This window comes from Phaenicophaeus curvirostris, unplaced genomic scaffold (genome assembly GCF_032191515.1).
Source record: "Phaenicophaeus curvirostris isolate KB17595 unplaced genomic scaffold, BPBGC_Pcur_1.0 scaffold_455, whole genome shotgun sequence".
Lineage (NCBI taxonomy): Eukaryota > Metazoa > Chordata > Aves > Cuculiformes > Cuculidae > Phaenicophaeus > Phaenicophaeus curvirostris.
In genome coordinates this window covers 17,721-33,663 of record NW_027207036.1, presented here as the reverse complement: position 1 = coordinate 33,663, position 15,943 = coordinate 17,721, and the positions used below count along the sequence as shown (strand labels likewise).

At 63.3% G+C, this 15,943-nt stretch overlaps 1 protein-coding gene across 1 annotated transcript; it reads right to left on the bottom strand.

Annotated features, from left to right (window-relative positions):
* Positions 1-111: 111 nt before the first annotated feature.
* NPC1L1 (NPC1 like intracellular cholesterol transporter 1) lies at positions 112-15,943 on the bottom strand. Its single transcript, XM_069883006.1, has 19 exons — positions 15,890-15,943; positions 13,755-15,295; positions 12,688-12,788; positions 11,983-12,155; positions 11,767-11,895; positions 11,498-11,680; positions 10,104-10,221; positions 8,043-8,170; positions 7,378-7,515; positions 5,677-5,766; positions 4,652-4,842; positions 4,442-4,573; positions 3,114-3,224; positions 2,977-3,032; positions 2,750-2,900; positions 1,832-2,063; positions 868-981; positions 599-761; positions 112-448 (listed from the first exon to the last, which is right to left on the bottom strand). The coding sequence occupies exons 1-19, from the start codon at positions 15,941-15,943 to the stop codon at positions 174-176; spliced, it is 4,080 nt and encodes a 1,359-aa protein (XP_069739107.1). The 3' UTR covers positions 112-173.

The window sequence follows — 15,943 nt, the reverse complement described above, 5'->3', positions numbered from 1 at the left end:
TGTCCTTGTGGCCCGTGGGGCTCTGTCCCCAACCCTGTGACACGTCGCAGCCAAGATGTGGCTTGGACGGAAGGTTCTCCAGCCCCACCCAGTTCAACCCAGTCAAGAACGTGAGAAAAACCAGTTTAAATAGAGCAGCAGTAGAAAAGGCGTCAGTGGAAGGGGATGGGGGCTCAGCCCTGGCCGGGGACCACGGCCTTCTCCTTGGCCACGTCCTCCTTGGCCTCGTCCTTTTGCTTGGCCACATCCTTCTCCTTGGCCACGTCCTCCTTGGCCTCGTCCTTCTGCTTGGCCACGTCCTTCTCCTTGGCCACGTCCTTCTCCTTGGCCACGTCCTTCTCCTTGGCCTCGTCCTTCTTGGCCTCGTCCTTCTCCTTGGCCTCGAAGCAGGGGTTGCTGTGGGCCAGTTCTGCTGTCGTGTCCCCCAGAGGCAGCTGCACGTTGGGTCCTGCAGGGACATGGACAGTGTCAGGTGGCCACCGGCCTCCTGAGGGGACACGGCTCCATCTCTGGGGGGGACATGAGATATGGAGCTCCATCTCTGATAGGGACACGAGGGATGGGATTCCACCTGCCATGGGGGCCATGGAGACCTTACCCATGTAGCTGAGGAGGACGGGGAGGAAGATGAGGCCGTGGGCCAGTCCCACCAGGGTGATGATGAGGTTGAGGCGGAAGAAGAAGATCTGGATGAGCTGCGCCTTGGCGAAGGCCAGAACCACGATGCCCGGCAGGTTGGTCATGGCCACCCCGGCCACCACCTAAAGCCAAGATGGGCTCAGGGATGGCTTGGTGGACCCCCATCCCTTTGTTCCCCAGGGAGGAGAAGGAGGTCCACGTGGCCGTCGAGCTCCGTCCCGTGCCCACCTTGCTGCCCATGTTGACCATGGCGTCGGCGGCTCGTTCCACCCGGGTGGGCTTGGTGGAGTGGGCGAAGGCGCAGGTGATGTGGGACACGAACTCCACCGAGATGCCCACGGCCTGCGGGGACACGGTTGGTGGGTGCCCCTGGTGGGAACCCATCCCACGTCCAGCACTGCGCTCGCCCCGTGGCCCTGGGCCACCCCATCCCATCTCCTTCTACCACCTCCTGCACCCCTAAAGCCACCCCAGATGCCACCTCACACCCACTAGATGCTCACGCCAACCCATGTAGCCTGATGCCACCTCATGTCCCCAAGCCCCCTGTGCCACCACGTGTGCCCCAGTTTCACCTTCTCCATCCCAGGTCCTTCTACCACCTCCTGCACCCCTAAAGCCACCCCAGATGCCACCTCACGCCCACCAGTCCCCCATGCAACCCATGTAGCCTGATGCCACCTCATGTCCCCAAGCCCCCTGTGCCACCACCCACGCCCCAAGCTGCTCTGTCCTCTGTCCCCATGTCACCTTCTTCATCCCAGATCCTTCTCCCACCTCCTGTGTCCCCAAAACCACGTGTCCCATGTCCCTGAGCCAAATCCTCCATGTCCCACATCCTTCTACCACCTCCTGGACCCCTAAAGCCACCCCAGATGCCACCTCACGCCCCTCAGACCCTCATGCAACCCGCATTTCCTGATGCCACCTCATGTCCCCAAGTCCCCTGTGCCACCACGTGTGCCCCAGTGTCACCTTCTTCATCCCAGGTCCTACCACCTCCTGTGTCCCCAAAACCATGTGTCCCATGTCCCTGAGCCAAGTCCTCCATGTCCCACGACCTTCTACCACCTCCTGTGGTCCCCCCAAAGCCGCCCCAGGTGTCCCTAGGTCCCCAAAGCCACCTTAGGAGTCCCCAGGTCCGCCCAAAGCCACCCCAGGTGTCCCCAAAGCCGCCCCACGCGCTCCACACCGCCACGAGGTTGATGAGGGCCACGGCGTTGTAGGGGATGTCCCAGAGGGCCATGGCGCCCACGGTGTCCACCAGGATCATGGTGATGGTGATGACGGTGGCGGCGCTGGAGCGCAGGTCCATGCCCAGCAGGAGGAAGGAGACGCCGAAGGTGGGAAGGAGGCACATGGCCAGCGTGAGGAGACCCTCGGCCACCACCGTCAAGTACTGCTCGTAGTAGACGTAGGTCAACCTGCCGGGAAGGGTCATCATTGTCTTGAAACCACAATATGGGGGTGGACACCATGGTGGAACCTAAATAAGGGAGTGGACACCATGGTGGAGCCTCAATATGGGGGTGGAGACCACAGTGGAACCTCAACATGGGGATGGAGACCACATTAGAACCTCAATATGGGGGTGGAGACCACAGTGGAACCTCAACATGGGGGTGGAGACCACATTAGAACCTCAATATGGGGGTGGAGACCACAGTGGAACCTCAATATGGGGGTGGACACCGTGATGGAACCTCAGTATGGGGGTGGACACCATGATGGAACCTCAATGTGGTCGTGGAGACCACAGTGGAACCTCAATGGTGGGGTGGACACCATGGTGGAACCTAAATATGGGGGTGGAGACCACATTGGAACCCAAATATGGGGATGGACACCACAGTGGAACCTCAACATGGGGATGGAGACCACATTAGAACCTCAATATGGGGGTGGAGACCACAGTGGAACCTCAATATGGGTGTGGACACCATGATGGAACCTCACTATGGGGGTGGAGACCACATTAGAACCTCAATATGGGGGTGGACACCATGGTGGAACCTCAATATGGGGGTGGAGACCACATTGGAACCTCAATATGGGGGTGGAGACGACGTTCTGCTCCAGCCAAGCCCCCCGACCCGTGGTGGCTTCTTACGTGTAGGGGAAGACCTGGAAGTCGGGGTGGGTGCCGGGCACCTGGCGCAGGGTGGTCGTGATCTTCTCGGCCAGGGCTCGGGCCGCCCTCAGCGCTTCCGTGTACTCCTGCGAGGTGCGCAGCGGGCGCTGGTACGCCATGAACCGGGTGGCTGAAGGAGATGGTTGAAGCTCAAGCAGACGATGTCAGGAGGTCCCCAACCCCACCCCGCCCACCCCTCCGCTCACCAAGGATGGTGCCGTTGGCGTCCATGCTCACGGCCGTGTCGTAGGCGCCCAGGCCTCTGCGGGGAGGAGGAGATAAAGGGTGAGGAGGACGTGGAGGTGGTGGGACTCCATAGCGACGTCCCGGGGGGGGCACCTACCCCTTGGCGCACTGGAGGTTGGGGCGGTCGTGGAGGAACCAGGGAAGGAACCGCTCGAACTCCTCCACCGTCGGGCGCCGGTTGGTCTTTATGCACTTGTTGCCGGAGCAGCTGAAGTCGTCTGCGGGTATGGCCACCGTCAGCACCGTGGGGACACCCAACGGGAACCACCCAACGGGAACCACCCAACGGGAACCACCACGGCCGCCCAGGAGACCCCAAGGGACACCACGATGGGCGTCCAGTGGTCACCGAATGGGATCCCGGTGGTGGACGCCCATGGCGGGCGCCCATCACACATGAGAAGCCAATGGTGGCCACCACAGTGTGAGGCTCATGTGCCTCCAGCAGGCACCGTGGTGGGCACCCAACATAGACCTAACGGCCATGGTGGTTTAGACCTCTTATGCCCCAATGATCACCTCATGGTGGGCACCCAACGGCCACTCTAAGAGCCATCGTGGTGAAGCCTTCACGTGCCCCAGTGGCCACCACAGTAAGCATCTCATATGTTCCCCGTGGCCACCACAGTGTAGACCTCACGTGCCCTTTGTGGCCACCATGATGGGCACCCAACCCAGACCCAACAGCCATCGTGGTGTAGACCTCTTATGCCCCAATGTCCACTCTAAGAGCCCTCATGGTCCCAGTGGCCACCACGGCGTAGACCTCACTTGCCCCCTGTGGCCACCACAGTGAATATCTCCTATGTCCCCAGTGGCCACAACGGTGTAGACCTCATGTGCCCTTCGTGGCCACCAACATAGACCCAACAGCCATCGTGGTGAAGCCTTCACATGCCCCCAGTGGCCACCACAGGGTAGACCTCACATGCCCCCAGTGGCCACCATGGTGGGCACCAACATAGACCCAGCAGCCATTGTGGTGTAGACCTCTTATGCCCCAACAGCCACCTCATGGTGGGCACCCAACAGCCACTCTAAGAGCCCTCGTGGCCCCAGTGGCCACCACAGCATAGACCTCACTTGCCCTCCGTGGCCACCACAGTGAACAACTCATATGGCCCCAGTGGCCACCACAGTGAACATCTTATATATCCACAGTGGCCACCACCGTGTAGACCTCACTTGCCCCCTGTGGCCACCACAGTGAACATCTCCTACGTCCCCAGTGGCCACAGCGGTGTAGACCTCATGTGCCCTTCGTGGCCACCAACATAGACCCAACACAGAACCAACGGCCATTGTGGTGTAGACCTCTTATGCCCCAACGTCCACTCTAAGAGCCCTCATGGTCCCAGTGGCCACCACGGCGTAGCCCCCCCGTGCCCGCAGTGTCCCCCCTGGTGTCCCCCGTGGTGTCCCCACTCACTGCTGGTGGACGGGCAGAACTGGCCGCTCTGGTTCCCGTACCAGTGGATGCGGCAGCAGCGGCTGCTGGGGTTGAGCCAGTCGAGGAAATCGTCCACCCAGGAGGTGGCCGGGATGGCCAGGTAGGACCTGGGGTGGAAGCAGGGCTGGTAGGAGGCCACCAAGAGGTTGTCGGCCCACCCTTTCGTGTCCCTCAAGGCCACTCACACGTTGGAGAAGCGCGTGGCGTACTGGATGGTGTGGGTGAGGGAGTCGCCGTCGCAGCCGGCGCTGGAGCAGATGCCGTTGGTGCCGGCCGGCGAGGAGAAGTTGTAGCCGCCGGTGGTGACGAAGTAGGTGGGCACCCCCACCGCCAGGTAGTCCTTCAGGGCAGCGAAGTACGGCAGCATGTACGAGTCCTGGAGACACCAAACCACCGTCAGCCAAGGTCCTGAGGGACCTCGGGCGGGGTCTCAGCATCTCCATGTGGCCCTGGGTGGAGCTGTGACACCTCCCGGCCGGCGCATCGACTTTGGGAAGTCCCACAAGGGACCACCAGCTCCGTGGTGGCTGTGCTGCAGCCATGTGCAGGTCACACCATCCTTGGGGTGGCCCTATATGGGGTTGGGGTGGCCCCATAGGGGGTTGGGGTGGCCCCTCCATCTCTGGGGTGGCCCCTCCATCTCTGGGGTGGCCCTATCTGGGATCATGGTGGCCCCATAGGGGGTTGTGGTGGCCCCACTATCCTTGGGGTGGCCCTATCTGGGGTTCTGGTGGCCCTACATGGGGTTGTGGTGGCCCCATATGGGGTTGTGGTGGCCCCACCATCCCTGGGGTGGCCCTATCTGGAGTTGTGGTGGCCCCATATGGGGTTGTGGTGGCCCCACAGAGGCCCCACCATCCCTTGGGTGGCCCTATCTGGGGTTGTGGTGGCCCCATATGGGGTTGTGGTGGCCCCATATGGGGTTATGGTGGCCCCACAGAGGCCCCACCATCCCTTGGGTGGCCCCATATGGGGTTATGGTGGCCCCACAGAGGCCCCACCATCCCTTGGGTGGCCCCATACGGGGTTGTGGTGGCCCCACCATCCCTGGAGTGACCCTCTATGGGGTTGTGGTGGCCCCACCATCCCTGGAGTGACCCTCTATGGGGTTGTGGTGGCCCCACCATCCCTGGAGTGACCCTCTATGGGGTTGTGGTGGCCCCCAGACACCCCTCTAGGTCCAGACACCCCCCCGTGTCCCCAGCCCCACCTCGGGCATGGCGAGCTCCTGGTCCAGCCCCACGGGCACCTGCAGGGTGAGGTAGAGCCCGGCACAGGCCACCAGGAGGAAGAGCAGCACCTGCAGCGACAGCCCCGTCAGGACAACCCACCAGCCCCCAGGACCTCCTGAATTCCTCACAACCCCCCCGAGACAACAAAACCCTCTGGACCCTCCACCCAGGACCTTCTGAATCCCTCATAAACCCCCCAAGACCCCAAAACCTTCTGGAACCCCCCACCCAGGACCTTCTGAACCCCTCACAACCCCAAAACCTCTACACCCCCAAACCCACCTCAAGCCCCTCAAGGACTTCTCAAAGCCCCCCAAGGAGCTTCATGTTCCCCCAGAAGCCCCCCAAGGACCTCTCAAGCCCCCCAAGGATCTCTCCAACCCACCAAGGACCCTCCAACCCCCAAGTCCCTCACAAGCTCCCCAGAAGCCCCCGCAAGGACCCTTCCAGCCCCCTCAAGGACCCTCCACACCCCCAAGTCCCCCAGAAGCCTCCCAGAAGCCTCCCAAGAACCTTTCAAGCCCCCCCCAGAAGCCCCCAAAGAAGCTCTCCAGTCCCCCAAGGACCTCTCAAGCCCCCCTAGAAGCCTCCGAAAGGATCCCTCAAGGACCTCCCATACCCTCCAGAAACCCTCCAGAAGCCTGTCAAAGACCTCTCAAGCCCACCAAAGAACTCCAAAACCCTCCAGAAGCCCCCCAGGGACCTCCCAAACCCTCTAGAAACTCTCCAGAAGCCCCCCAAGGAGCTCCCAAACCCTCTAGAAACACTCCAGAAGCCCCCAAAGGAGCTCCCAAACCCTCCAGAAGCCCCCCAAGGACCTCCCTAACCCCCTATAAACCCTCCAGAAGCCCCCCAAGGACCTCCCTAACCCTCTAGAAACCCTCCAGAAGCCCCCCAAGGACCTCCCTAAGCCTCTAGAAACCCTCCAGAAGCCCCTCAAGGACCTCCCAAACCCTCTAGAAACCCTCCTGAAGCCCCTCAAGGAGCTCCCAAACCCCCTAGAAACCCTCCAGAAGCCCCTCAAGGACCTCCCAAACCCTCTAGAAACCCTCCAGAAGCCCCTCAAGGACCTCCCAAACCCTCCAGAAGCCCCTCAAGGACCTCCCAAACCCTCTAGAAACCCTCCAGAAGCCCCTCAAGGAGCTTCCAAACCTTCCAGAAGCCCCCCAAGGAGCTCCCAAGCCCTCCCGAAGCCCCTCAAGGAGCTCCCAAACCTTCCAGAAGCCCCCCAAGGAGCTCCCAAGCCCTCCCGAAGCCCCTCAAGGAGCTCCCAAACCTTCCAGAAGCCCCTCAAGGAGCTCCCAAACCCTCCCGAAGCCCCTCAAGGACCTCCCAAACCGTCTAGAAACCCTCCTGAAGCCCCTCAAGGACCTCCCAAACCCTCCAGAAGCCTCTCAAGGACCTCCCAAACCCCCTAGAAACCCTCCTGAAGCCCCTCAAGGAGCTTCCAAACCTTCCAGAAGCCCCCCAAGGAGCTCCCAAACCCTCCAGAAGCCCCTCAAGGAGCTCCCAAACCCCCTATAAACCCTCCAGAAGCCCCCCAAGGACCTCCCAAACCCTCTAGAAACCCTCCAGAAGCCCCTCAAGGAGCTCCCAAACCCCCTAGAAACCCTCCAGAAGCCCCTCAAGGAGCTCCCAAACCCTCCAGAAGCCCCCCCAGGAGCTCCCGGGCCCCTCACCAGGCCGGGGCGCGCCAGGCGGTGCAGCAGGACGGGGGCGCAGCAGCGACGCAGCAGGGGCCGCAGCAGGCGGACACCGGGCCCTGCGGGTCCCGCTTTGGCCAAGCCGCAGCAGCAGCAGACGTCGAAGCGGGCGGCCTGCGGGCACCAGGGCCACCCCAACATCCAAGGTCACCTCAGGCCAACCCTCAAGGCCATGGGGACCTCATGCCCACACCGTGCGCACCATGGACGCTCCAAAGTTCAAGGTCACCTCATACCAACCCTCAAGGCCACATCCATCCGTGTCCACCCTCACCACCCCAAGCCCATCATAGGACCACCTGGGTTTCTTCATTCCCATGGGGACCTCCTGTCCACCCTGGTCACCCCATGTCCATCCTATGACTATCCTCATCACCCCAAGCCCATCATGGAACCACCTGGGTATCTTCATTCCCACGGGGACTCCACATCCACCCTGGTCACCCCACGTCCACTCTGGTCACCCCATGTCCATCCCATGCCCATCCTCACCACCCCAAGCCCATCATGGAACCACCTGGGTATCTTCATTCCCACGGGGACTCCACGTCCACCCTGGTCCTCCCGCGCCCACCCTGGTCACCCCACATCCCCCCACCCGGCCCTGGAGTGACCGTCCCGCGTGTCCCCGGCTGTGTCACCTCCTGCCGCCGGGCGTCGAGGGCCACGAGGGCGACGAAGCCCGAGATCTGCAGGAGGAAGTCGAAGGCGATGGCCACGGCGGCCGTCAGGGCGAAGGTGCGCACGGCGGGCATGGACGACAGCGACCCTAGGGGACACGGCAGCACCACCCCTGTCACCGTGGCCCCTGTGTCCCTCACGTCCCCATCTTCCCCATGAACCCATGTCCTCCTGTCCCCATGTCCCTCACGTTCCCGTGTCCTCCTGTCCCCGTGTCCCTCACGTTCCCATGTCCTCCTGTCCCCGTGTCTCTATGACCTCCATGTCCCTATGTCGCCATGTCCCCATGACTCTATGACCCTTGTGTCCCTCATGTCCCCGTGTCCCTATGACCCCATGTCCCCCGTGTCCCCATGTCCTGTCCCTGTGTCCCTATGACCTCCGTGTCACCACGTCCCCATAACTCTATGACCCCTGTGTCCCTATGACCCCATGTCCCCACGTCCGTGTGTCCCCATGTCCCTCATATCCCCATGTCCCTATGACCCTATGACCCCCGTGTCCCTCACATCCCCTTGTCCCTGTGTCCCCTGTGTCCCTCACATCCCCTTGTCCCTGTGTCCCCATGTCCCCGTGCCCCATGTCCCCATATCCCTATGACCCCCGTGTCCCTCAGATCCCCTTGTCCCTGTGTCCCCATGTCCCTCATGTCCCCATGTTCCTGCGTCCCATGTCCCCATATCCCTATGTCCCCCATGTCCCCCGTGTCCCTCATGTCCTGCTGTCTCCTTGTCCCCTGTGTCCCTGTCCTCCTGTGTCCCATCTCCCCCATGTCCTTATGTTGTCCCCACGCCCCTTGTGCCCCTCCAGTGACCCCCTTGTCCCTCCTGTGCCCCCCATGTCCCCAGTGTCCCCTCATCCCTTCTTTGTCCCCCATGTCCCTGTGACATCTGTGCCACATCCCCTTGTCCCCAGGGTCCCTGTGCCCCCCGTGTCCCTGTGACCCCTGTGCCCTTGTCCCCAGTGTCCCCTGTGTCCCTCCTGTGCCCTCCATGTCCCCTTGTCCCCAGTGTTCCCTTGTCCCTCCTGTCCCCCCACATCCCTGTGTCCCCTGTGCCACATCCCCTTGTCCCCAGTGTCCCCTTGCCCCTCCTGTGTCCTCCGTGCCCCCATGTCCCATGCCCTCTTGTCTCCAGTGTCCCCTTTGTCCCTCCTGTGTCCTCCATGTCCCTGTGACCTTTGTGCCCCCTATGTCCCGTGTCCCCATGTCCCTCCTGTGGCCCCCCGTCCCCCCTGTCCCCTTGTCCCTAGCATCCCCTTGTCCCTCCTGTGACCCCTATGTCCCTGTGTCCCTCCTGTGCCCCATCCCCTTGTCCCCTGTGTCCCCCGCATCCCCATGCCCCTCGTGTCTCCCCTGTCCCCTTGTCCCTAGCGTCCCCTTGTCCCTCCTGTGACCCCTGTGTCCCTCCTGTGCCCCATCCCCTTGTCCCCGTGTCCCTGAGTCCCCTACATCCCCGTGGCCCCTTGTGTCAACCTGTCCCCTGTGTCCCCTTGTCCCTCCTGTGTCCCCTATGTCCCTGTGTCCCGCCTGTGCCCCATCCCCTTGTCCCCTGTGTCCCCCACACCCTCGTGGTCCCTTGTGTCAACCTGTCCCCTATGTCCCCATGTCCCTCCTGTGTCCCCCCTGTCTCCCCTGTCCCCTTGTCCATAGCGTCCCCTTGTCCCTCCTGTGACCCCTGTGTCCCTGTGTCCCTCCTGTGCCCATCCCCTTGTCCCCTGTGTCCCCCACATCCCCGTGGCCCCTCGTGTCAACCTGTCCCCTGTGTCCCCGTGTCCCTCCTGTGTCCCCCACATCCCCGGGCCCTTCGTGTCCCCCCTGTCCCCCACGTCCCCTTGTCCCTAGTGTCTCCTTGTCCCTAGTGTCCCCTTGTCCCTCCTGTGCCTCATCCCTTGTGTCCCTGTGTCCCCCACATCCCCGTGGCCCCTCGTGTCAACCTGTCCCCTATGTCCCCGTGTCCCTCCTGTGTCCCCCACATCCCCGGGCCCTTCGTGTCCCCCCTGTCCCCCGTGTCCCCGCTCACCCAGGAGGAAGCAGATGACCTCGGAGAGGCTGCAGAGCAGCATGCTGGGTGCCACCTGTGCCAGGACACGTCCCACCTGCTGCTCCAGCCGCTCGCCCGGCACCCGCTGCGCCTGCTGCTGGCGGGGACGTCACCATGGGGGCCACCACCCTCCACGGGTCCCCGTGTCCCCTGGGCGCCACCATCTCAGGGTCCCAGAACAGCCACCACCCCCAGCTCAGATCCAAGAGGTCCCCGTGTCCCCACGGGCGTCACCATCTCAGGATCCCAGAAGGGCCACCACCCTCAACCCAGCCCCGAGGGGTCCCCGTGTCCCCCTGCTCCGTGGGTGCCACCACCCTAGGGATCCAGGGGGACACCTCCACCCAAGGACACCCACCTGCTCCACGGGACCCTGTCCCCAAGGTGTCCCCCTGCCCCACCAGGACCCTCATGCCCACAGGTGCCCCCAGGCCCCATGGAGATCCTGTCCCCTAGGTGTCCCCATGCCCCAGGTCCCATCAGGACCCCCCCTATACCCTGTGGGAACCCCTGTCCCCAAGGCGTCCTCAAGGTGTCCCCAAGGTGTCCCAGTGTCCCCGTGCCCCAACAGGACCCCCATGCCCACAGCTGTCCCTCTATCTCATGGGAACCCTTGTCCCCAAGGTGTCCCCAAGGTGTCCCAGTGTCCCTGCGCCCCAAGAGAACCTCCATGCCCACAGCTGTCCCTGTATCTCATGGGAACCCTTGTCCTCAAGGTGTCCCCAAGGTGTCCCCAAGGTGTCCCCAAGGTGTCCCCAAGGTGTCCCCATGCCCCAACAGGACCTCCATGTCCACAGCTGTCCCTCTGTCCCATGGGAACCCTTGTCCCCAAGGTGTCCCCAAGGTGTCCCCAAGGTGTCCCCATTCCCCTGAGCCCCACCAGGACCCCCAGGTGCCCTTGTGCCCCATAGGTACCCTGTCCCCAAGGTGTCCCCATGCCCTACGTCCCATCAGGACCCCCCTATATCCTTTGGGAACCCCTGTCCCCAAGGTGTCCCCAAGGTGTCCCCATGCCCCAACAGGACCTCCATGCCCACAGCTGTCCCTCTATCCCATGGGAACTGGTGTCCCCAAGGTGTCCCCATGCCCCAACAGGACCTCCATGCCCACAGCTGTCCCTCTATCCCATGGGAACTGGTGTCCCCAAGGTGTCCCCATGCCCCAACAGGACCTCCATGCCCACAGCTGTTCCTCTATCTCATGAGAACCCTTGTCCCCAAGGTGTCCCCAAGGTGTCCCAGTGTCCCCCTGCCCCAACAGGACCTCCATGCCCACAGCTGTCCCTCTATCTCATGAGAACCCTTGTCCCCAAGGTGTCCCCAAGGCGTCCCCCTGCCCCGTGGGGACCCCGGTGTCCTCTCCACGCCCCCCACCTGGAGCTCCTGCACGAAGATGAAGATGTTGTCGGCGCCCACGGCGAGGACGAGGAAGGGCACCACCTCGAGGATGATGAGGGACGACGACAGCCCCAGCAGCGCCAGGAAGCCCATGGAGGCCAGCACGGCGCCCAGCACCACCACGATGCCCCCCAGCGCCAGCGTCACCTTCGACTCCACCTGCGGGGGGCGAAGCCACCTTCTCCAGCACCCGTCGGGGAGCCCCATGGCGGCGGCACCACCCCAGAACCTCTCCCGGCGCCCACCAGGACGCGGCGCCAGGCCGTGTACTCGCCCAGCGCCAGGGCGATGTAGATGAAGACCACGAGGTAGCTGACGGCGAAGACGGAGACGTCCTCCACCGTGGTGCGGTTGATCTCGTCCTCCAGCGAGCGCTGCCGGGAAGGAGCTGGGTGAGAAGGTGCTGAGAGCGCCTCGAGGTGCCCCCCACCCCGAGTCCCACCAGCCGGCGGGTTCTTCACCTCAGCCATGAAGACGACGGAGAGGTTGGGGCCGTGGGTGCGCTGGAAGTCGCTGACCACCTCGAGGAAGCGGCTCTCCCAGCTCAGAGCCCACTCGTAGCGAGGGTCGTCGCGGGGGAAGTTGTTGAGGGAGTAGGTGATGATCAGGGCTTCGGCCTCAGTGTACTCGGAGTCTGCGGGGACAGCAGGTGACACCCCCTGGGGGACACCCACCCATCCATCCATCCATCCATCCATCCATCCATCCATCCATCCATCCATCCATCCATCCATCCATCCACTCAACCAACCACTCAACCATCCACCCAACCACTCAACCATCCATCTAACCACTCAACCATCCACTCAACCAACCACCCAACCACTCAACTAACTACCCAACCAACCAACCAACCACTCAACCAACCACTCAATCACACAATCATCCATCTAACCACTCAACCATCCACCCAACCACTCAACCAACCACGCAACCACCCATCCAACCACTCAACCAACCACCCAACCACACAATCATCCACCTAACCACTCAACCAACCACCCAACCATCCATCCAACCACTCAACCAACCACTCAACCACACAATCATCCACCTAACCACTCAACCAACCACCCAACCACTCAATCATCCATCCAACCACGCACCCAACCATCCACCAACCCACCCATGGACACCCCACCCCTCCTGGTGACACCAGTGCTCACCAGGGTAGCCTCCGAAGGCGATGTAGGGCAAGACGGGGCCACCATACTCAGCCATGCAGCTCAGCTCCAGCGTCGTGATGTCCTTGAAGGAGAGCGGGGAGCTGGTGGGGACACGGTGCCCAGTGAGTGGGGGCTGAGCCCACCACAGTCCCACCGTGGCACGGGTTGTGGGCACCAGGCTGTGGGGGGCACCATCACCCTGACCCCATGGGCACCGTGCCATGCTGGACACCCCGGGGGCATCACCTTGACCCTGTGGACACCACCTTGACCCTGTGGACACCCTGCCACGCTGGGAACCCGTGGGCATCACCTTGACTCTATAGACATCATGCCATGCTGGACATTCTGGGGGCATCACCTTGACCCCATGGACACCGTGCCGTGCTGGACACCCTGGGGGCATCACCATGACCCTGTAGGCATCACCTTGACCTTGGGGGCACCATGCCACACTGGGCACCCTGTGGGAACCACCTTGTCCCTGTGGGCATCACCTTGACCTTACAGACATCGAGCCGTGCGGGGAACCCTTTGGTGGACTCCATGCCAGGCTGAACATCCTGTGGGCTTCACCTTGACCTTGTGGGCATCTCCTTGACCCTATAGACACCATGCTATGCTGGGCACCCTGTGGGAATCACCTTGACCCTATAGACACCATGCTATGCTGGGCACCCTGTGGGCTTCACCTTGACCCTGTGGGCTTCACCTTGACCTTGTGGACATCCCCTTGACCTTGTGGGCACCATCCTATGCTGGGCTCCCTGTGGGCTTCACCTTGACCCTGTGGGCATCACCTTGACCTTGTGGACACCACCAAGGCATCACCTTCACCCCATGGACACCACGCCACGCTGGGCACCCTGTGGGAATCACCTTGACCCGATAGACACCATGCCACGCTGGACATCTTGTGGCCATCACCTTGACCTCCTGGACACCCCCACGACCTTGTGGACATCATCTCGACCCTGTGGGTTTCCCCTTGACCCCACGGACACCACCATGACCCCACGGACACCCCGCCACACCGGACACCCCCCAACCACCTCCCCAGCACCCACTTGACGCAGTAGATGAGGTGGTCGTGCCAGTCGACGGTGCCGGTTTCCTTGCCCACGGTCTGCGTGGCCGTCAGGGCCAGGTGGGACCTGTTGTTCTGGAAGTACTGGGTGACGCTGTTGACGCAACAGTCGCCCACGGCGGGTTCCTCGGGGTTGAGGGGCGCGTAGCAGACGTCGTTGAGCTTCACCTCCCTCCCGGCCACCGGAGCCCACGCCGTGGTGGCCGCCAGGCGCTCCTGGAGCTCCAGCAGCGCCTGCAGCACCTCCGGCGTCAGGATCCCGCTGAAGTTCTTGGCGCCCAACACCACCGAGTCGTAGGTGCTGCCGGTTCTTCCCGGCGCCGTCACGATCACCTGGTTGGTTCGGAGGAAAGGACCGAAATGCTCATCGTAAAACGCTTTTTCTCGCCGGGCGCGGCTACCCGGCGCCGACCACAGCTCCACGGGGTCCGTGGTGAGACGGAGCTTCACCAAACCAGCCGATAACCCTGCGACCAGCACCAGCGCCACCACCAGCACCGGCCAGGGGTGCCCGGCCACCAGCGTCCCCCACCGGCAGAAGATGTTGGCCAGGACGCGGCGTCCGGCGTCGCTGAGACGCGCCGAGCAGCCACGGGGCTGCGCCGGAGCCGGTTGGGTGGCGGCGCCTCGCTTGCCCCTCCAGCGCCGAGCCACGACGTCGGTGAGGAAGACGAGGGCGAAGAAGGCGAAGAGCAAGGCGCAGAGAACGGCGGCGCCGTCGGCTTGGCCCAGGCGGTAGGGCGGCCGCGGGGGCTCCGGCGCCGGCACCGGCGCGCAGGACGCGGCGCAGTCCTGGCACGAGCACGCTTGCTCCTCGGCGCCGAGGGCTTGGTCGCAGCGCCACGCTCGCCCCTCCAGCGGCGCGATGGCCTCGCCGGGCTCGGTGCCGTTAGGCACCAGGCGGAATTCGATCTGCAGCGGCGCCAACCCGTTGTTTTGGTCGCCTTGGAAGTCCAACCAGCGCTGGGGGGTGCAGAGCCGAGCCCCGTAGCGGCCGCACATGGTGTCCAGGGCGTAGCCGCCGGTGGCTGGCAAGCGGACGCCGTGGCACGAGGCGAAGGAGGCGTCGGCGAAGTCCTTGCGGTAGAAGACTTGGTATTCGAGCACGGCCAACTGGCGCTGCCCCAGCGCCGTGGTGCGGTTGACGATGCGGGTGACGTTGGTGAAGAGGCTCTGGTCGGGGCTGCAGATGTTGTTGCAGTAGATGTTGGCGAAGTTCCTGGCGCACGAAGGGCACCGGGAGAGGACGGCGCCCGAAAGGGCCAAACTGAGCTGGAGGGCCTGGAGTTGAGCGAAGTTGCAGCAAACGAACGTCGTCTCGTTGGCCTCGCGCACCAGCTCGGGGCACACTTTGCGCAGCTGGGTCAGCAGCGTCCCCTCCCGCACCGCCCGCGCCGGCGTGTTGGACAGGCACGGCACCTTGGAGGCCACCAGCGAGACGTTCACCTCCGGGTTGAGGCCGCATTCGCCGTAGAAGGCGCAGTAGCCGGCGCGGTGGATGGGGGTCAGCGTCGGGGCGGCCTGGGGGGGTTGGAGAGCAGTGGGTATGGTGCCCGAGCCCTCCAAACAGCACCCGACGGGCACCATCCTAGGGTCCCACCAGCTCCAGCATCCTCAAGCCTTCCAGACAGCATCCAACAGGCACCGTCTTGGGGTCCCGCCAGCTCCATCATCTCCAACCCTTCCAAATGGCACCCAATGAGCACCACCCTAGGGTCCCACCAGCTCCAGCATCTCCAGACAGCACCCAACAGGCACCATCTTGACGTCCCACCAGCTCTGCCATCCCCAAACCCTCCAAACAACATCCAAGAAGTGCCGTGTTGGCGTCCTCCTGGTTCTTCCACTCCCAGACCCTCCAAACAGCACCTGATGGACCTCACGGTGACGTCCCACCACTTCTACCACCCCCAGTCCCTCCAACTAGAACCTGATGGACCTCACGCTGATGTTCACACGGTTCTACCACCCTCAGCCTCTCCAAACAGCACCCGAAAGACCTCGTCGTGGTGTCCCACCACTCCTACCACCCTCAGCTCCTCAAACAACACCCGCAGGCCACCACCTCGGCTTGGTCACCGCGCCCCGTCCCCGCGTCAACCCCCAGGCTCCTACCAGCCCCAGGAGGGCGCCCAGCAGGGCACCGGCCAGCGCGATGGAGCCCGGCAT

Coding starts and splice junctions, on each gene's coding strand:
- NPC1L1 (XM_069883006.1), bottom strand. CDS start 15,943: ATGCCGGGCTCCATCGCGCTGGCCGGTGCCCTGCTGGGCGCCCTCCTG. Junction 8,171..10,103: donor GGTCATCTGCTTCCTCCTGG/GTGAGCGGGGAC, acceptor CGTGTCCCCTAG/GGTCGCTGTCGTCCATGCCC. Junction 3,225..4,441: donor TGCCCGTCCACCAGCAGTGA/GTGGGGACACCA, acceptor AGACGACTTCAG/CTGCTCCGGCAACAAGTGCA.